This window comes from Entelurus aequoreus, linkage group LG10 (assembly GCF_033978785.1).
Source record: "Entelurus aequoreus isolate RoL-2023_Sb linkage group LG10, RoL_Eaeq_v1.1, whole genome shotgun sequence".
Lineage (NCBI taxonomy): Eukaryota > Metazoa > Chordata > Actinopteri > Syngnathiformes > Syngnathidae > Entelurus > Entelurus aequoreus.
Window position 1 is genome coordinate 874,094 of NC_084740.1, and position 17,857 is coordinate 891,950.

Below are 17,857 nucleotides of genomic sequence, written 5' to 3' on the forward strand. Positions count from 1 at the left end.
AAAGAAAGACACAAAGGAAGCAACACATTTCAGCTGATGCTTGAAGAAATGATCTGGTCTGTCGCTGTCAACCTTGGACATTTTTCTGGAAAATCTCCTCTAACCTGTGGCGCGCCTCAAGTATTAATTTTGGGCCCGGTATTATTCTATCGCTACATCACAGATGTCAAACTCAAGGCCCCAGGGCCAGATCTGGCCCGCCACGTCAGTGTACGTGGCCCACTAAAGCCTGGAAAACATGTTTCAATAAAATACTTCAATGTTTTACTAAATGCATTTGTTCTTTAAAAAAAAAAGTGTTTTATATTTATACATATATATATAAGTGATATAATGCATATAATTTAAATATTATCTAATCATGCCAAACATTACATCATGTACTGTGTTAAAAATATTTTTGTAAAGACAAAAATAAATAGTTAAATATCTGCTTGTCACCTTTATTTATGACTTCAAAGCAAGTTACCCATTCATTTGTACATAAAAAATCTAATTAAATGCATCAGCAAATGTGTGATAGTATAATTTATTTACATTTACATTAGTGCTGTTAAATGATAATTTGCTTTTAATCGGATGCATCGTACTCGAATTTTGATTAATGATGATTAATTACCTGCATGCATAATTTAAATTAATAAAAAAACAAAAAAAAGCGACCCTCTAAAGGCAGCCCTTACTGTGGTGTGGCCTTCAATGAAAAGGGGTAATTTTGGAAAAATAACTAAATAAAATCCCTTTTCCTATCTTAGCAGATGATGTGCAAATGTTTCTACACTTTACTTCCAAAACAGACTCACCTAAAACACTAATTTAATGCCTACAAGAGGTAAATGACTGGATGTCCATAAATTGTCTCAATTTAAATGACAAAAGAAACTAAGATCGTCATTTTTGGTGAGCCTGATCTCTTTTCTGGCCTGAACAGTGCCCTCGGCCCGGACCTACTGCCACCCTTCTTCGGAAACTCCTTAGGAAGGTCAAAGCATAACTGCCCACAAAGTACTCAAAAGTAGTCATTCATGCATTGATAACATCTCGCTTGAGCGCTTGTACAGTAGGAAAGCGAGTCATGTGGCCTCATTCGTCACGCATTACCTGACACATGAAACGTGACGAATTGGGGGTGGGGGGAGTGCACTTTTCCCATCCAGTAGAGTGTTGAATATCTTAAAATGTGTTTTGTGGCAACTCCAACTCTGAACACAATGTCAGTTGCTATGTAGTGTGGCGCTTTCCATCATTTTCAGCAGACTGCATTGCAAAATGATTAACCCCCCCATATTTCCTCTCACGCGAGATCCACCCAGGAATGGTTGCCATATGAATCTCTTCCAGACTGTAACTCTTTGGCATTAATCAGTCCTCCACAAATGATGCATATTTTACAGTTATTTATAACGTTATAACAGGCCTAATGTTTGAAAACAAGTGAAAATAATACGTTTTAGAAACTCACGTCAATCAATCAATTAAAGTTCACTTATATAGCCCTTAATCACAATTCGGTTCAGAAAATGTTGACTTTGATTGCACAAAATCCTTGAAATTGCCTCAAATGCGCCAGTACTGAGATCAACTAGAGTGGAAGCCATGTTTACTTCTGTAAACACTGCAGTGCATGAGACATCATGGCCGCATGCGGGTAAGATTGCATTCACATTAGATTTTTTTTTTTTTTTTTTTTTTTGTAACGCGAACGGCCACTAAAAAGATTGGTTTTGACAAAAAAAAATCAGAATTGGACAGCCTCTTGTTGTGTACATGCACCCTCCGCTGTTGCCATTTCTAACACAAAGTAGCGTATAGTTTTAACTTATATCTATTAGTAGACTCGCTATAGAAGCACTAAAAACTACTACAAGTATGGAGGGGAGAAGACACTGTAGAAGTGCAACTACGTAAGTAAGACTTCCCGCAGGGACTTTAAAACGGTCTGTAAAACATAATCTATGCACATTTTTGACCAAAGAACGACCATTACATGTTACGTAGACCACAAGGAAGTGTTCTAAATGTAGAAAATAAATCAGAATATGAGGGGAACCGCACTTTTTGGGGGGAATTTTGCCTATCGCTCACAATTATTATGAGAGACAAGAAGACAACAGTTTTTTTTTTTGCTTTCTAACATATAAAAATCAGCTCATACTCGGTGGCTAGCAATGCAGCTAATGGGAGCAATCAATTTTACCTCTAAATCACTTTAAAGAAGCATTCAAAAACCATCAACAATACTTCATTTATGTTCCGTAACCTGTGAACTCTTTTCTTCTTTTTTTTCTTTTTGCGTACTAACACATCGGCGTGCTTCAGTATTAGCTGTAAAAGCTAGCTACGGCAAGAAATAAGCTAGCTTCTACAACAACACGGAACGTGTTTCAGTTTGTAATGCACTACACTGCGATAAAACACCAAGCTGTACTGCCTGAAAAACATAAACAATCATATTACAGTATCTGTAAAGTTTTAGCCCACATTTCATGTTTTGTTTGTACACAGCTGAGCTAGCCAGACAGCGTATGTACTGTAGTTGTACTAACACGCGTGGCGTGCTGCATCTATCATGATCGATATTAAAGTGACTCACTCGATGGACAGTTGTTCGTCTGGTCCAGCTGGGGACGTTTCCTGTTGATTTTGGGTAAGCAATCCATTTATATCGAAACAACTTGTTTCCAAATTCCATATTTCTAGCGTCAAAATGGCCTTCATCCCCCTCTGCCGGCTGTCTGCTCCAACGTCTCACTCTTCCTTTGTGCTCGCTTCTGTAAGCAGCAGATATTTAGCTTCAAAAGTATAAGGTTGTGAATCCTCATTTGTCCAAAAATAGTCGTCTTCGTTGTCTGTTACCAAGTCTGCCATGATTACAAAACACACTCGTGTTTGATTCTGGAAGTAGAAACACACTGGAAGTCAGACGTGCGCTGCTATGGAAACACTAATCAGTGTGCGGAAGAAATCAGTCCCGGAAATAATTAAAATGATCAAAATACGGTAAATATTGAACATATTACATATTGTTATGAACGTGTCTGTTACTACATTATATATAGACTTGCCCTGTGTATATAAAACATTGATGGAGAGTTTTAATGTTGTTTTAGAGGGCTTTGAAGGCTACTACAGTGACTCCCATTAGCCGCATTTTTCAAGTGTTCAAGTATCATCTTCATAAAAAAACATGTGTGTTCTTGTCACTCTTAAAATGATTGTGAACGGTAGGCAAACTTCCAAAAAGGTGCAGTTCCCCTTAAAGTCCAGTGCCTTTTTTCTTTGAAATGATATATCCAAAATAAATGACTTTTTGGATGGACTTTTGTTACTGTAGTTGTGCAAATGTGAATATTTGGGCTACTATAATAAGTGTAGATTAGGGTTATTATTCATACAATACTTGTTGGAACTGTACAAAAGCTACGATTTCGGTACCCATCCTTAGACACACCACAGTAAGAGGATCCATACAGGATTGAATGAGGTCACCTACAGACTGCAAGACTTGGGGAAGAGTGGACCAAGGAAGCATGGCTTCCAAGATGTGTCTTACCTAAGACGACGTATCGGTCCACAGCGATGGCTGTGAGGGACAGCACGGACGCAAACACAGTAGCACATTGCAGCAAAGGCACCAAGTGACACAGCGGTCTCCCAAAAGCCCATCCATGGCTGTCGAAGGCATAGGACATGGTCAGCGGCACGCAGCTCAGACACATCAGCAGGTCTCCAGCAGCCAGGTTTCCGATGAAAAAGTTGGTGGCGTTGTGGAGTTTTTTATCCACCAGGATGCAAGTCAACAGGAAGGAGTTCCCCACGCTGGCGATGACCACGACGAGGCAGTAGAGCGGCATGAAGAGAGGTTTGAAACGAAGAAGCAGCTCCATGCCCACAAACATGTTCAGTGGGTCACTGTGGTTCAGTCCTTGGGTTTTGATTAAGTCCAGGTGGTCAGGTTCTCCTGGGTGGCTGGTGGTGTTGGTCAGTGTGAGGTCCACTTTCATGAGGACATCCATGCTGACCCAATGGAAGACAAACAGGAAATGTCATTCTTTCATGCTTCTCATCACATTCCACGGTTGGCAGATCAGTCAATACGTCTAGGAAGGAATTTGACGTTGGAAGTTTTGGGGAAAATTGCAAAGCAAAACTTTTCAGTGTAAAATCTTACTAAACAGCCTCAACAGTTTCTGTGTCAAAAGTCTGCCTTTACAAAGATAATACTGTATTTCCTCTTTTAATCGCTGTAACAACATATTGACTCAAATATAATCAAAATCTGTTTTATTTCTTTCATTCAGTTTGAAGACAAAATCCACCACAGAAACATCTTATTAAATCAGGGTTTCAATGTAACGGAATAACAAAATAATAATAAAAGTAGGAATGTTCCGTTTAACATTCTGGCCTGATCCGAGACTTTGACTATTAATTTCTGAAATGAAAATGTTTTATAGCAAGTAACTAAATAAAACACATTTTAACAAGCTGTCATGTCTGTTGATCATGTTTTTGTTTGGCCATGTGCGGTTTATTTTTTGGACTCTTTTTAGTTCCTGGTTGTGCACTCTTGCTTGTTTTGTTTCCATGACTACTTATTAGTTTCACCTTTTTTTTTTTGGACTCACGCACCGAACTCATTTGGACACACGCGCCTGTTGTAATCATGTCACGATTATTTAAGCTTTCAGTTGCCAGGCAGTTGGCCTGGCGACATTATCATCACTCTGCTTCATGCCATGTTTACGATTCCATGCTCAGTTCACGCTGTTTGTTTCACCGTTCCATGCCAAGTAAGTTTTTGTTTATTGTTTATAGTTTCTGCTCTTGTGCAAGATTCGTTTCAATAGTCAAGTTTGTTCTCCGCCTTTGTGTGCGCCTTTTGTTTGTTCTTTTTTGATAGTGTTAAATAAAATATGTACTCACATTCACGTCTTGCCCGTGCCAACTTTCCGTTGCATTCCGGTAAAACAAAACACCCCAAGGACCAAGTCTTGACACAAGCTTGTTATATCACATTTAGAATTTGCTAGTATTGTTGTAAATCAGATGATGTGTTAAATATGTGGCATTGAATGCTACATACTATTCTTTTTTTTAACCAAAAAACATTACCCGTGCACAATAATTAAACAAAAGCAAAAAGTGCTATTGGCTCCCATTTAAATAATTTAGTTTTTCCCTCGAAGTCTTCTTGTATCAACATACTTACTCCCTGAGTATGTATACAGTAACAAATATGAAAAAACAATGACATTGTAAATTCAACAAAAACAATATTGATCTAATCACTTTAGTATTGTTTATACACTGATACTACACTAAGTATCAATAGTCAACGTCTGGATCGATCACCCCTACTTTACATTCAAACTTTAGCAATTAGCTTCTTGTGTTGTCCTGCTCGGTGTGTGTGTAGCATGCATAGCCATTCCGTTACCTCTAGTCCTCCAGTGATAATGCTACTTAATAAAAAGGTTATATAAAGTATTAAGTATTTTTTACCCACATGGTGGTGAGGATTAGTATTTTTAGAAGCAATTTCGCACTGTGGATAGACGACACGTTTGTTGATACTTGCTCTCAAAGACACACAACCTCCTGGAATTCATGCAACTCCTGCATGTGTGTAACAAGGAATATGGAAATGCAATTGTGTCTTTCAGAGCGTGCATCTCTTTTGAAGGAATCTTTCATGAGTAAAATCTTTAGCCATGTACCTGCAAATTCTGTGACACAGCTGAGCTAAAACCGATCGTAGATCTATTAACAAAAGCAAACATCGGCATCCAATCCTATGATGTATAAATAAAAGTTGGATATTTTCTCTGTCTGACAGTTAAATGACTCTGCTTCATTGATCCGCCTTACCTTTATAATAACATCATGAATCCTCCTTTTTGGGTTTTTTAACCTGCTAAACAGCCTTTTTTCCAAATGTACTTCTACTGCCTCTTTTCACATTATTTGTGCGTGAATGGCCGGAAGAAAAGCTCTGAGAAAAGTTGTTTGGGTAGAAAGGAGGTATGTTGGCAGCTGTTGGTTTGCATGTGTGAATCTGTAAATGCAAAAATGAGCCACCCTTCCCCGTCATCCATCCATCTTCTTCCGCTTATCCGAGGTCGGGTCGCGGGGGCAGCAGCCTAAGCAGGTAAGCCCAGACTTCCCTCTCCCCAGCTGCTTTGTCCAGCTCTTCCCGGGGGATCCCGAGGCGTTCCCAGGCCAGCCGGGAGACATAGTCTTCCCAACATGTCCTGGGTCTTCCCCGTGGCCTCCTACCGGTCGGACGTGCCCTAAACACCTCCCTACGGAGGCGTTCGGGTGACATCCTGACCAGATGCCCGAACCAACTCATCTGGCTCCTCTCGATGTGTAGGAGCAGCGGCTTTACTTTGAGCTCCACCCGGATGGCAGAGCTTCTCACCCTATCTCTAAGGGAGAGCCCTGCCACCCGGTGGAGGAAACTCATTTCGGCCGTTTGTACCTGTGATCTTGTCCTTTCAGTCACAACCCAAAGCTCATGACCATAGGTGAGGATGGGAAAGTAGATCGACTGGTAAATTGAGAGCTTTGCCTTCCGGCTCAGCACCTTCTTCACCACAACGGATCGATACAGCGTCCGCATTACTGAAGACGCCGCACCATTTCGCCTGTCGATCTCACTATCCACTCTTCCCTCACTCGTGAACAAGACTCCGAGGTACTTGAACTCCTCCACTTGGGGTAGGGTCTCCTCCCCAACCTGGAGATGGCACTCCACCCTTTTCCGGGCGAGAACCATGGACTCGGACTTGGAGGTGCTGATTCTCATCCCAGTCGCTTCACACTCGGCTGTGAGAGCTGAAGATCCTGGCCAGATGAAGCCATCAGGACCATCTCATCTGCAAAAAGCATAGACCTAATCCTGCAGCCACCAAACCGGATCCCCTCAACGCCTTGACTGCGCCTACAAATTCTGTCCATAAAAGTTATGAACAGAATCGGTGACAAAAGGCAGCCTAGGCGGAGTCCAACCCTCCCTGGAAACGTGTCCGACTTACCGCCGGCAATGCGGACAAAGCTCTGACACTAAACGTACAGGGAGCGGACCGCCACAATCAGACAGTTTGATACCCCATACTCTCTGAGCACTCCCCACATGACTTCCCGAGGGACACGGTTGAATGCCTTCTCCAAGTCCACAAAGCACATGTAGACTGGTTGGGCAAACTCCCATGCACCCTCAAGGACCCTGCCGAGAGTATAGAGCAGTTCCACGACCAGGACAAAAACCACACTGTTCCTCCTGAATCCGAGGTCCGACTATCCGACATAGCCTCCTCTCCAGTACACCTGAATAGACCTTACCGGGAAGGCTGAGGAGTGTGATCCCACGATAGTTGGAACACACCCTCCGGTTCCCCTTCTTAAAGAGAGGAACCACCACCCCGGTCTGCCAATCTAGAGGTACCGCCCCCGATGTCCACGCGATATTGCAGAGTCTTGTCAACCAAGACAGCACCACAGCATCCAGAGCCTTAAGAAACTCCGGGCGGGTCTCATCCACCCCCAGGGCCTTGCCACGGAGGAGCTTTTTAACTACCTCAGCAACCTCAGCCCCAGAAATAGGAGAGCCCACCACAGATTCCCCAGGCACTGCTTCCTCATATGTGTTGGTGGGATTGAGGAGGTCTTTGAAGTATTCCCTCCACCGATCCACAACATCCGCAGTCGAGGTCAGCAGAACACCATCCTCACCATACACGGTGTTGACAGTGCACTGCTTCCCCTTCCTGAGGCGGCGGATGGTGGTCCAGAATCGCTTCGAAGCCGTCTGGAAGTCGTTTTCCATGGCTTCCCCTAATTCCTCCCATGTCCGAGTTTTTGCCTCCGCGACCGCTGAAGCCGTACACCGCTTGGCCTGTCGGTACCTGTCCGCTGCCTCCGGAGTCCTATGAGGCAAGAGAACCCGATAGGACTCTTTCTTCAGCTTGACGGCATCCCTCACCGCTGGTGTCCACCAAGGGGTTCTAGGATTACTGCCACGACAGGCACCATCTACCTTGCGGCCACAGCTCCAATCAGCCGCCTCGACAATAGAGGTGCGGAACATGGTCCACTCGGACTCAATGTCCAGCACCTCCCTCGTGACATGTTCAAAGTTCTTCTGGAGGTGGGAATTGAAACTCTCTCTGACAGGAGACTCTGCTAGATGTTCCCAGCAGATACTCACAATGCGTTTGGGCCTGCCAGGTTATTATTTCCTTTAACCTTACTTATTTCCATTAAGTAAGGTTAGAATATGAACAATTCATCCAAAAAAACAAAACAAAAACTAATTTAAAACTCCAAACTGTTTTGTTTTGGTTAAAACAAAACTAGGTGCATTAAAACGAGAAAAAAAAAACAGTCTAAAAAAGATATATCAAGGAAATCACATTTAGTTATGTTAAATATTTGCATAGGTGTTAATCAATAAAAAGGTCACTGAAACAAAATAGACAGAAAAAGAGACTCCTGCTAGCCTTATATTTTACGAGCTGCAGTAAAAGCTCCACGAGAAAGGCTTCTCAATGAGGCAATCAGATTCGATGGGTTTCCCCGTTAGCCAATCAGTGAGCTCGGTGAGCTTGGTGACAACAAGCCTATGTCACGTCTTGCTATTACTTCTTGTTATTGTTATTTCTGAGTAGATTGGGGACAAAAAAGTGTAATCCATACTATTTTAATGTGTCGTCATTATTGTATTATTACTAATACTACTAGCTCTTAAAAGTCATAAAACCTTCTGGTCCTGGTCCATAGAAAGCTATTGACCATTGACCGATTTTTCTGAGAGGGGTTTCTAATATTTCGACTTAAAATATCACAAACAACTTGTGTTGGTATACTTTTTACTGTAAATAACTGGGACGCAAAAGAAAAAGTACAAAATGAGTACGGGTTTTGTAATTATATATTATATATTAAGATATGTATCTTGTAATAATATACTAGGGTTGTACGGTATACCGGTATTAGTATAGTACCGCAATACTAATGAATCATATTCGGTACTATACCGCCTCTGAAAAGTACCGGTCCGCCACCCCACACACAGTAGCTCACCGGCGTCAAATGTAAACAAACGCCATTGGTGGATGTACACCTAACATCCACTGTAATGATACCAAGTAGAGTAGCGTATCTAGTCGATACTACTATGACTACGTAGATATTTTTTGGGATCACAACATCTTCTTTTTTTTATTTTTTTAAATTGATATTATATTTATAAACTCAGGAAATATGTCCCTGGACACATGAGGACTTTGATTTTGACAAATGTATGATCCTGTAACGACTTGGTATCGGAATGATACCCAAATTTGGGGTATCATCCAAAACTAATGTAAAGTATCAAACAACAGAAGAATAAGTAATTACTGTATTTTCCGCACTATAAGGCGCACCTAAAAACCTCCAATTTTGTCAAAAGCTGACAGTGCGCCTTATAATCCGGTGCGCCTTATATATGGACCAATATTGAGCCTCCAACAGGTAAAAGTTTCAATCAATCGCAACTACGGTAAGCAGCCGCCGACTTAATTTTCCCCCGTAGAAGAAGAAGAAGCGCGCGGTGCATGCTGGGATACATGACTGCGCGAGGCGTGCCGTTTAATTTTCCCCCGTAGAAGAAGAAGAAGAAGCGCGCAGTGCATGCAGGGATATATCAGTGCACGAGGCGTGCCGTTTCATTTCCCTCGTCTTCATTTTCCCCCGTAGAAGAAGAAGAAGCGCGCGGTGCATGCTGGGATATATGACTGCGCGAGGCGTGCCGTTTCATTTCCATTTGTTTGTTTATGTAAGATCCCAAAATGGCTCCTATTAAGAGACACGCTTACGACGCAGAGTTTAAACTTAAGACGATCAGTCGCGCAGTAGAACACGGGAATAGAGCAGCAGCGACACTGACTCCATTAATGACGACTTCGACTTCGACGGAGCCGGGCATGGATGCCGTATTCGCCCAACTGTTTAATTCGGACACTGAAAAAGAAGAATTGGAGGGATTCATGGATGAGGAATAACTTCATAAAGTGAGCTTTACATGTTTATTTTGTGTGTTGTATTGTGTGACATTAACGTTTGAGCTACTTTGAGTTATTGATATAGTGTTACTGCTCTGCACTATTTCGAGTGTTACTATATTGTGATTGCACTATCGTTTGATTTACCGTAACAGTATCGCTGTTTTTTACGTGTTTATTGAATCAGGGAAAAGTTCCCCTCCACTATGTGATATAAATGTTGCGCTACATGTTATACCTTGCTGTTGTTAAAAGATAAACAAAACACCACGTCACTGACTTTACCTCGGAGAAAATAATAAAACAGCTGTTTATTCATTTTGGGAGTGAACAGAGTTGTCAGAACGCTGGTTTGTAATCTATTAATAAAGTTTGACTGACCTATCTGACTGTTTTGTGACATTCCCTTTAGCGCAGCTCCATCTAATGGATGCATAACGTAACCCCAGCCTCTACTGTAGCGTCTATTCTATGCGCCTTATAATGCGATGCACCTTATAATGTGGTGCGCCTTATATATGAACAGAGTTTTAGAATATGCCATTCATTGAAGGTGCGCCTTATAATCCGGTGCGCCTTATAGTGCGGAAAATATGGTAATACATTTTAACAGAAGTGTAGATAGAACATGTTAAAAGAGAAAGTAAGCAGATACTAACTAACAGTAAATGAACAAGTAGATTAATAATTCATTTTCTACCACTTTTCCTTAATAATTTTGACAAAATAATAGAATGATAAATGACACAATATGTTACTGCATATGTCAGCAGCTAAATTAGGAGACTTTGTTTGCTTACTTACTACTAAAAGACAAGTTGTCTTGTATGTTCACTATTTTATTTAAGGACAAACTTGCAATAAGAAACATATGTTTAATGTACCCTAAGATTTTTTGTTAAAATAAAGTAAATAATGCAATTTTTTTGTGGTCCCCTTTATTTAGAAAAGTACCGAAAAGTATCTAAATAATTTTGGTACCTACACCAAAATATTAGTATCGGGACAACACTATAATATACTGAATATTGTTTCTTATATATAAGGTGATTATGTATTGTACTCTTGACAAATAATTTGATTATTCAATCTGAGTGACATTATAGGCTTTTGCTTCTTCCAGTTAATTTTTGACACAAAAAATGTTTGTTAATTTTCTTTCAATATTATTATTTAATGTAAAATATTTGTAAGTGGAGAGGTTTTTTGGTTTGTTGAATCAAAAAAAAATAAAAAAAATAATCCTAACTCCGTCAAAATGCCACTGGACCACATCAACCCAGTATTGTATGTATTCCGTCACGTGACTTCTTCCCGTTAGTGAAAACCAGCCGTGGTCAACCAAGCCAAGATGACTTGGCTTGGTTGACCAAGCCAAGCGCGTGAACTATCTGAGGACAAAGGAGGCTTAAATCTTTTTGCTCAAAGCAGATATGAGCAAAAAATCTAACTATGCAATAGAATAGATCTCTATACTTTATCAACAAAAGATTTGTCGAGTGATATCAAGGATTACCGTATTTTTCGGAGTATAAGTCGCCCCGGAGTATAAATCGCACCGGCCGAAAATGCATAACAAAGAAGGAAAAAAACATATAAATCGCACTGGAGTATAAGTCGCATTTTTTGGGGAAATGTATTTGAGAAAACCCAACACCAAGAATAGACATTTGAAAGGCAATTTAAAATAAATAAAGAATAGTGAACAACAGGCTGAATAAGTGTACGTCATATGACGCATAAATAACCAACTGAGAACGTGCCTGGTATGTTAACGTAACATACTATGGTAAGAGTCATTCAAATAACTATAACATATAGAACATGCTATACGTTTACCAAACAATCTGTCACTCCTAATCGCTAAATCCCATGAAATCGTATACGTCTAGTCTCTTACGTGAATGAGCTAAATAATATTAGTTGATATTTTACGGTAATGTGTTAATAATTTCACAAATAAGTCGCTCCTAAGTATAAGTCGCACCCCCTATGAAAAAAACTGCGACTTATAGTCCGAAAAATACGGTATCCGTCAATGTCGTTCCCAGACATATCGAACTATCATGTGCTCCGGCGTCATTCTACACGACAAAACGGATGAAAACTTGGAAAAGCATTGAGGTCTACAACTTCTTTGTGTGTGGCTGGGTCAAGGAAATTAGTATCAAGACTCTCCCGGATAAATATGCATTTTTTTTGCTCAGGTAAGGTTGCATTTTATGATTTAGCTTAGCGTCTAAGTCGCCATGTTTGTTGCTGTTGTACGCACCATTTACGAGTGGCATGTTTTTCCCCTCTTTATCAAAATATAACTATAGATGTTAACATTGTGCATGTGCTGAAAGCTTCATTAATGATTGCTGCCTTTGGCAAAAGCTTGACTCTTTTAGATTTTGCTGACAATTGCTTTGATTGGTGCTTTTCAAAACACTTGTAGCAAATGTGTATAAGAAATACAAATAATACCAAGATAAAACTTAAATAGGAATTCATAACCGTTAAAAGTCTATCAAACACACCTTTAACGAAGTGATCACTGCAAACTCATGCATTCTTACGACTCTGCTCCCTTGGACTGGAGTGTGAGGTGTTCGTAAAATCTTGCACTCTGCCGCCCTTTTTGATTACCTCTCAAGGAACTCTGAAGAAAAGTCTATCCTTTTTCGCGTTTTGAACCATTCATACAGCCGAAAATAACACAAGCATGACTCTGTCTTTAAAAAAATATATAACTAAAAGCGAGTCTTGAAAAATAGGAGTGGGGTTACATTTAGGGTCGTCTTATATGCGAGTCAATATCGTCGACGCAAGATTGGACGACACAGCGGTCACATTTGACATTTATACCCGCCGAAAAAAATGCATTTCTCCAAAGTAGTTGAAGTGATTATCATAGTTCCAAATCTTGACTTGCCGCAGATTTGCTGCTGAGGTGCACAAATGATTTTCTTGAGCGAGCGCGATGCAAGAATTGACATTTCATTGCCTGTAATACCTTCAGAGGCAGCATGCAGGGACACATTATGCATTGTGCTTTTTGCCTTCAAATAGCTGTTGGAGCCCACTCACTGCCATCGCGACAGTTGATGGATAGAAGGTAGTGGAGCGCTCAGCAATAAGGCTGGTACACTACAGTACACCGCATATAAAGTATGTCGCAAGAGTATTCGGAGGCTTTTCAAGGTGTCACATAAATAAATGATTAGCATGTTCTTGCTGTTTACGTCCTTTTCCCACAGTGGTTCTTATGAACCTCAGCCATTGTCCAAGCTGCAGCCTTTTCTCCACAGGATGGATGTTTTTTTTTTTTGACAAACCCCGTTTCCATATGAGTTGGGAAATTGTGTTAGATGTAAATATAAACGGAATACAATGATTTGCAAATCCTTTTCAACCCATATTCAATTGAATGCACTACAAAGACAAGATATTTGATGTTCAAACTCATAAACTTTATTTTTTTTTTGCAAATAATAATTAACTTAGAATTGCATGGCTGCAACACGTGCCAAAGTAGTTGGGAAAGGGCATGTTCACCACTGTGTTACATGGCCTTTCCTTTTAACAACACTCGGTAAACGTTTGGGAACTGAGGAGACACATTTTTTTAAGCTTCTCAGGTGGAATTCTTTCCCATTCTTGCTTGATGTACAGCTTAAGTTGTTCAACAGTCCGGGGGTCTCCGTTGTGGTATTTTAGGCTTCATAATGCGCCACACATTATCAATGGGAGACAGGTCTGGACTACAGGCAGGCCAGTCTAGTACCCGCACTCTTTTACTATGAAGCCACGTTGATGTAACACGTGGCTTGGCGTTGTCTTGCTGAAATAAGCAGGGGCGTCCATGGTAACGTTGCTTGGATGGCAACATATGTTGCTCCAAAACTTGTATGTACCTTTCAGCATTAATGGCGCCTTCACAGATGTGTAAGTCACCCATGTCTTGGGCACTAATACACCCCCATACCATCACAGATGCTGGCTTTTCAACTTTGCGCCTATAACAATCCGGATGGTTCTTTTCCTCTTTGGTCCGGAGGACACGACGTCCACAGTTTCCAAAAACAATTTGAAATGTGGACTCGTCAGACCACAGAACACTTTTCCACTTTGTATCAGTCCATCTTAGATGAGCTCAGGCCCAGCGAAGCCGACGGCGTTTCTGGGTGTTGTTGATAAACGGTTTTCGCCTTGCATAGGAGAGTTTTAACTTGCACTTACAGATGTAGCGACCAACTGTAGTTACTGACAGTGGGTTTCTGAAGTGTTCCTGAGCCCATGTGGTGATATCCTTTACACACTGATGTCGCTTGTTGATGCAGTACAGCCTGAGGGATCGAAGGTCACAGGCTTAGCTGCTTACGTGCAGTGATTTCTCCAGATTCTCTGAACCCTTTGATGATATTACGGACCGTAGATGGTGAAATCCCTAAATTCCTTGCAATAGCTGGTTGAGAAAGGTTTTTCTTAAACTGTTCAACAATTTGCTCACGCATTTGTTGACAAAGTGGTGACCGTCGCCCCATCCTTGTTTGTGAATGACTGAGCATTTCATGGAATCTACTTTAATACCCAATCATGGCACCCACCTGTTCCCAATTTGCCTGTTCACCTGTGGAATGTTCCAAATAAGTGTTTGATGAGCATTCCTCAACTTTATCAGTATTTATTGCCACCTTTCCCAACTTCTTTGTCACGTGTTGCTGGCATCAAATTCTAAAGTTAATAATTATTTGCAAAAAAAAAAGTTTATCAGTTTGAACATCAAATATGTTGTCTTTGTAGCATATTCAACTGAATATGGGTTGAAAATGATTTGCAAATCATTGTATTCTGTTTATATTTACATCTAACACAATTTCCCAACTCATATGAAAACGGGGTTTGTAGATAACAATCCTCCCTTGCAGCAGCGGGAATATATGTCATTCTAAGCTGAAAGTCTATATGCAGGTGTAACAGAGGTAAAATACACCTTTGTCATTTATTATAATTTGTTTGAGAATTTTATCTTTAAATATTTTTCTTTTCTGCTCGCCTGTGAGAGGACGGTTTGATGTCTTTTTGTCCCTCCTGAGCCCCTGTAGTCCTCCAAGGTTGTGTAGGGTGAGTCTCGGTCGGGCGATCCCACCGACATTTTTGTTTGTTTTTCGGTGGAAATGAGGTCTTTAATTAATGAATGTGTGTACCAAGAATGTGAATATGTTTACCTGTGTTGTTTCCTAGTTTTAAGTTCGGATTCCAGGTAATATCTATTTATTATTGCCGCCAACCGCCTGCTCTTTGTAAAATGAGACTGGTTCGGTGTGTGTGTGTGCATGCATGTGTGTGTGTGCGTGCGTATATGTGTGTGCTTATGTGCGTAGGTAAAGAGTGTTATTCTGTGTGTTTAGGCGCAAGCCAAAGAAAGACGGGATACCGACATTGTCTGATTGTCGCCCGCAGGTTTGTGGTTTTATTTTATTTTCTAAGGTTTTAACTATAGCAAATTCTGCATGTTTTGTTCTGCCACGTATTGGCGCTTTGAATCCATTCATTGAATGTACGTTTAATATTTTACAGACCGTTTGTATCTGTCATTTTCATTGTAAATTGTTTAAGATGTATATGAGAACAGAAAAGTTTTACATGGCTCAGGACGTAGGCCAAAGAAAGACGGGATACAGACCTCGTCTGATTGTCGCCCGCAGGTTGAAAGGAAAAGACATAAAGCTGAGAACAGTGGAACGAGTCTCGTCATTGTGCCGACCCAGAGCAGTTACGCATGCAGCCTCTTCATTGATACAAATGGCCTTTGAGTATGAATTAGTTCTTGATTTTCATCCAGATGTATGAACACGTGAGTACAGAAGACACTAGGATGTGTGCAGGAAGGTATAAGGACAACACAGTGAGCTCCCTACTGCGTTTGTGAACCTGTGACTTGAAAACAGTGTTGTTTCCTCCAAAGAGGACTGAGGATTTAGTTCTTTCTATTTGGGGGGTGGGGAGGAGGTTAAAAAAAATGTCATTTAATAACAGGAAGAATAAAGCTTCTTCTTTCCCCACCGCCAAATGAATAATGAGAAGAAGAGGTTGGGGCATATTTAAATTTTCTTAATTAATGTATTTATTTATAAATGCATTTTTTAATCAATCCAAAAAAAGCTTGTTACACTGCAACCTTGTTAATTAAGTAATATTATTATTATTATTTTTTTGTTATTATTTAAATTTATTTTCTTTTGTTTGTTTGGTTGTATTTGCTTTGTCTTGTGTGTTTTGTTTTTTCTCTGTTTGTTATATGTTCTGGCTGGTGTTATTTTTGGAAAATAATTAATACAAATATAAATTAAAAAAACGACTTGTCCAGGGTGTACCCCGCCTTCCGCCCGAATGCAGCTGAGATAGGCTCCAGCACCCCCCGCGACCCCAAAAGGGACAAGCGGTAGAAAATGGATGGATGGATGGATAAATAAATAAAAAATAATGAAGTAATATTAATTTTGTATTGGTTTACTGTTCAAACCAAATATATGTATTGTATACATTTATTATTAGATATTTTTTAAATTAATGACATTATTATTGTATTGGTTTTTTGTAATTACATCAGCACATCTTATCATTATTTTCTATTTATTGCTGATATTACTACTATTATTCTGACTAATTTACATTTTCATTCATTCATTTATCATTTACAAATATTTTAAAGTATGTTTCATATTGTTTTTATGACGATGTTAATTTTTAGTCTGAATGCCTCAAAGGTGGCCTTTTACCTCAAACCTCAGTGCCATGCTATGTTTTCAATAATGCTGTGTTTGTGTGTGCATGTGGAGTTTCTCCTTTTTTTAAAACTAGTTTTTAGCACTTTGTGTGCCATCTTGCCTGTGCACTATATAATTAAAGTTTTATTGATTATTTTTTTTTCCTCACTTCCAAATTAATCTTTCAGCCAATTGCACACACGTTCACAAAATATAGTTCCACTCCTGTAAGTTCAAGTGAGACTTACTTAAAGTAACAGTGTATTCATATTGGAAATGACTGCAATGCATGATGGGATATTTTCTATCCTTTTAAGCTGATAATGAACAGTTAGGTACAGTGACAATGTCGGTCCTCGATGGTTTATTATTCATGCCATTTCTGCTTTGAAGTGTAGTACATAAGTTCTTTGTCAATGACCAGATATGTGGATGTGTGTGTTGTTGGTTACATTTCTTACTCTGCCTCCAATGATAAGGCAGCAAAATACCCTCTCATCTTGTCAAGGGACATTAGCCCAGCCTAGTAACACGGTTTCCATGGTTTTCGTGGAAGCCATCCAGACTGTGTGGCTAATTTGCAAGGCGTGAGGAGAATTGAGAAGGCTCAAATGCCACATACGAACTCCAGGTGACTTTGTTGTTTACTTTGGCCCTGATTCGCCCTTCTCCCCCAGGAAACTATACGGGGCATTTAATCAAAGTTCCATTGTATGACAAGGAGGTGACTGGACTATGAAAGGCACAATAAGACAAGGCTGATTATGCACAATGGTTGAATTTTAAAGAGGATTAATGACGTCTGTTCTATTCAATCACTTAGGTGTAAGTCTATGCGAGTGTCATCTTCAGTCACAATACATTGACTATGTATATTACATTGGCACGCTATTGAAATGTGCTAATGATTGCAGAAGAACGTGTCTAATTGCACCAGATTTGAATGTTCACTGTCCATAAGGTAACTGCATGATTTTATTCACATGATGGAAACTTCCTAATAACATTTGAAAACAGTGTAAAATAATGAAATACAAATAAAATAATAGAATC

General features: G+C 40.1%; 1 protein-coding gene across 1 annotated transcript in view; it reads right to left on the bottom strand.

The window, feature by feature from the left end:
* The window catches only part of LOC133658141 (prolactin-releasing peptide receptor-like), a 103,959-nt gene that overhangs the window by 80,278 nt on the left and 5,824 nt on the right, over positions 1–17,857 (bottom strand). The window contains exon 3 of the mRNA XM_062059799.1: positions 3,554–4,017. Within this exon, the coding sequence (XP_061915783.1) occupies positions 3,554–4,016 (463 nt within the window). The 5' untranslated portion in view covers position 4,017. The remainder of the gene's footprint in view (positions 1–3,553; positions 4,018–17,857) is intronic.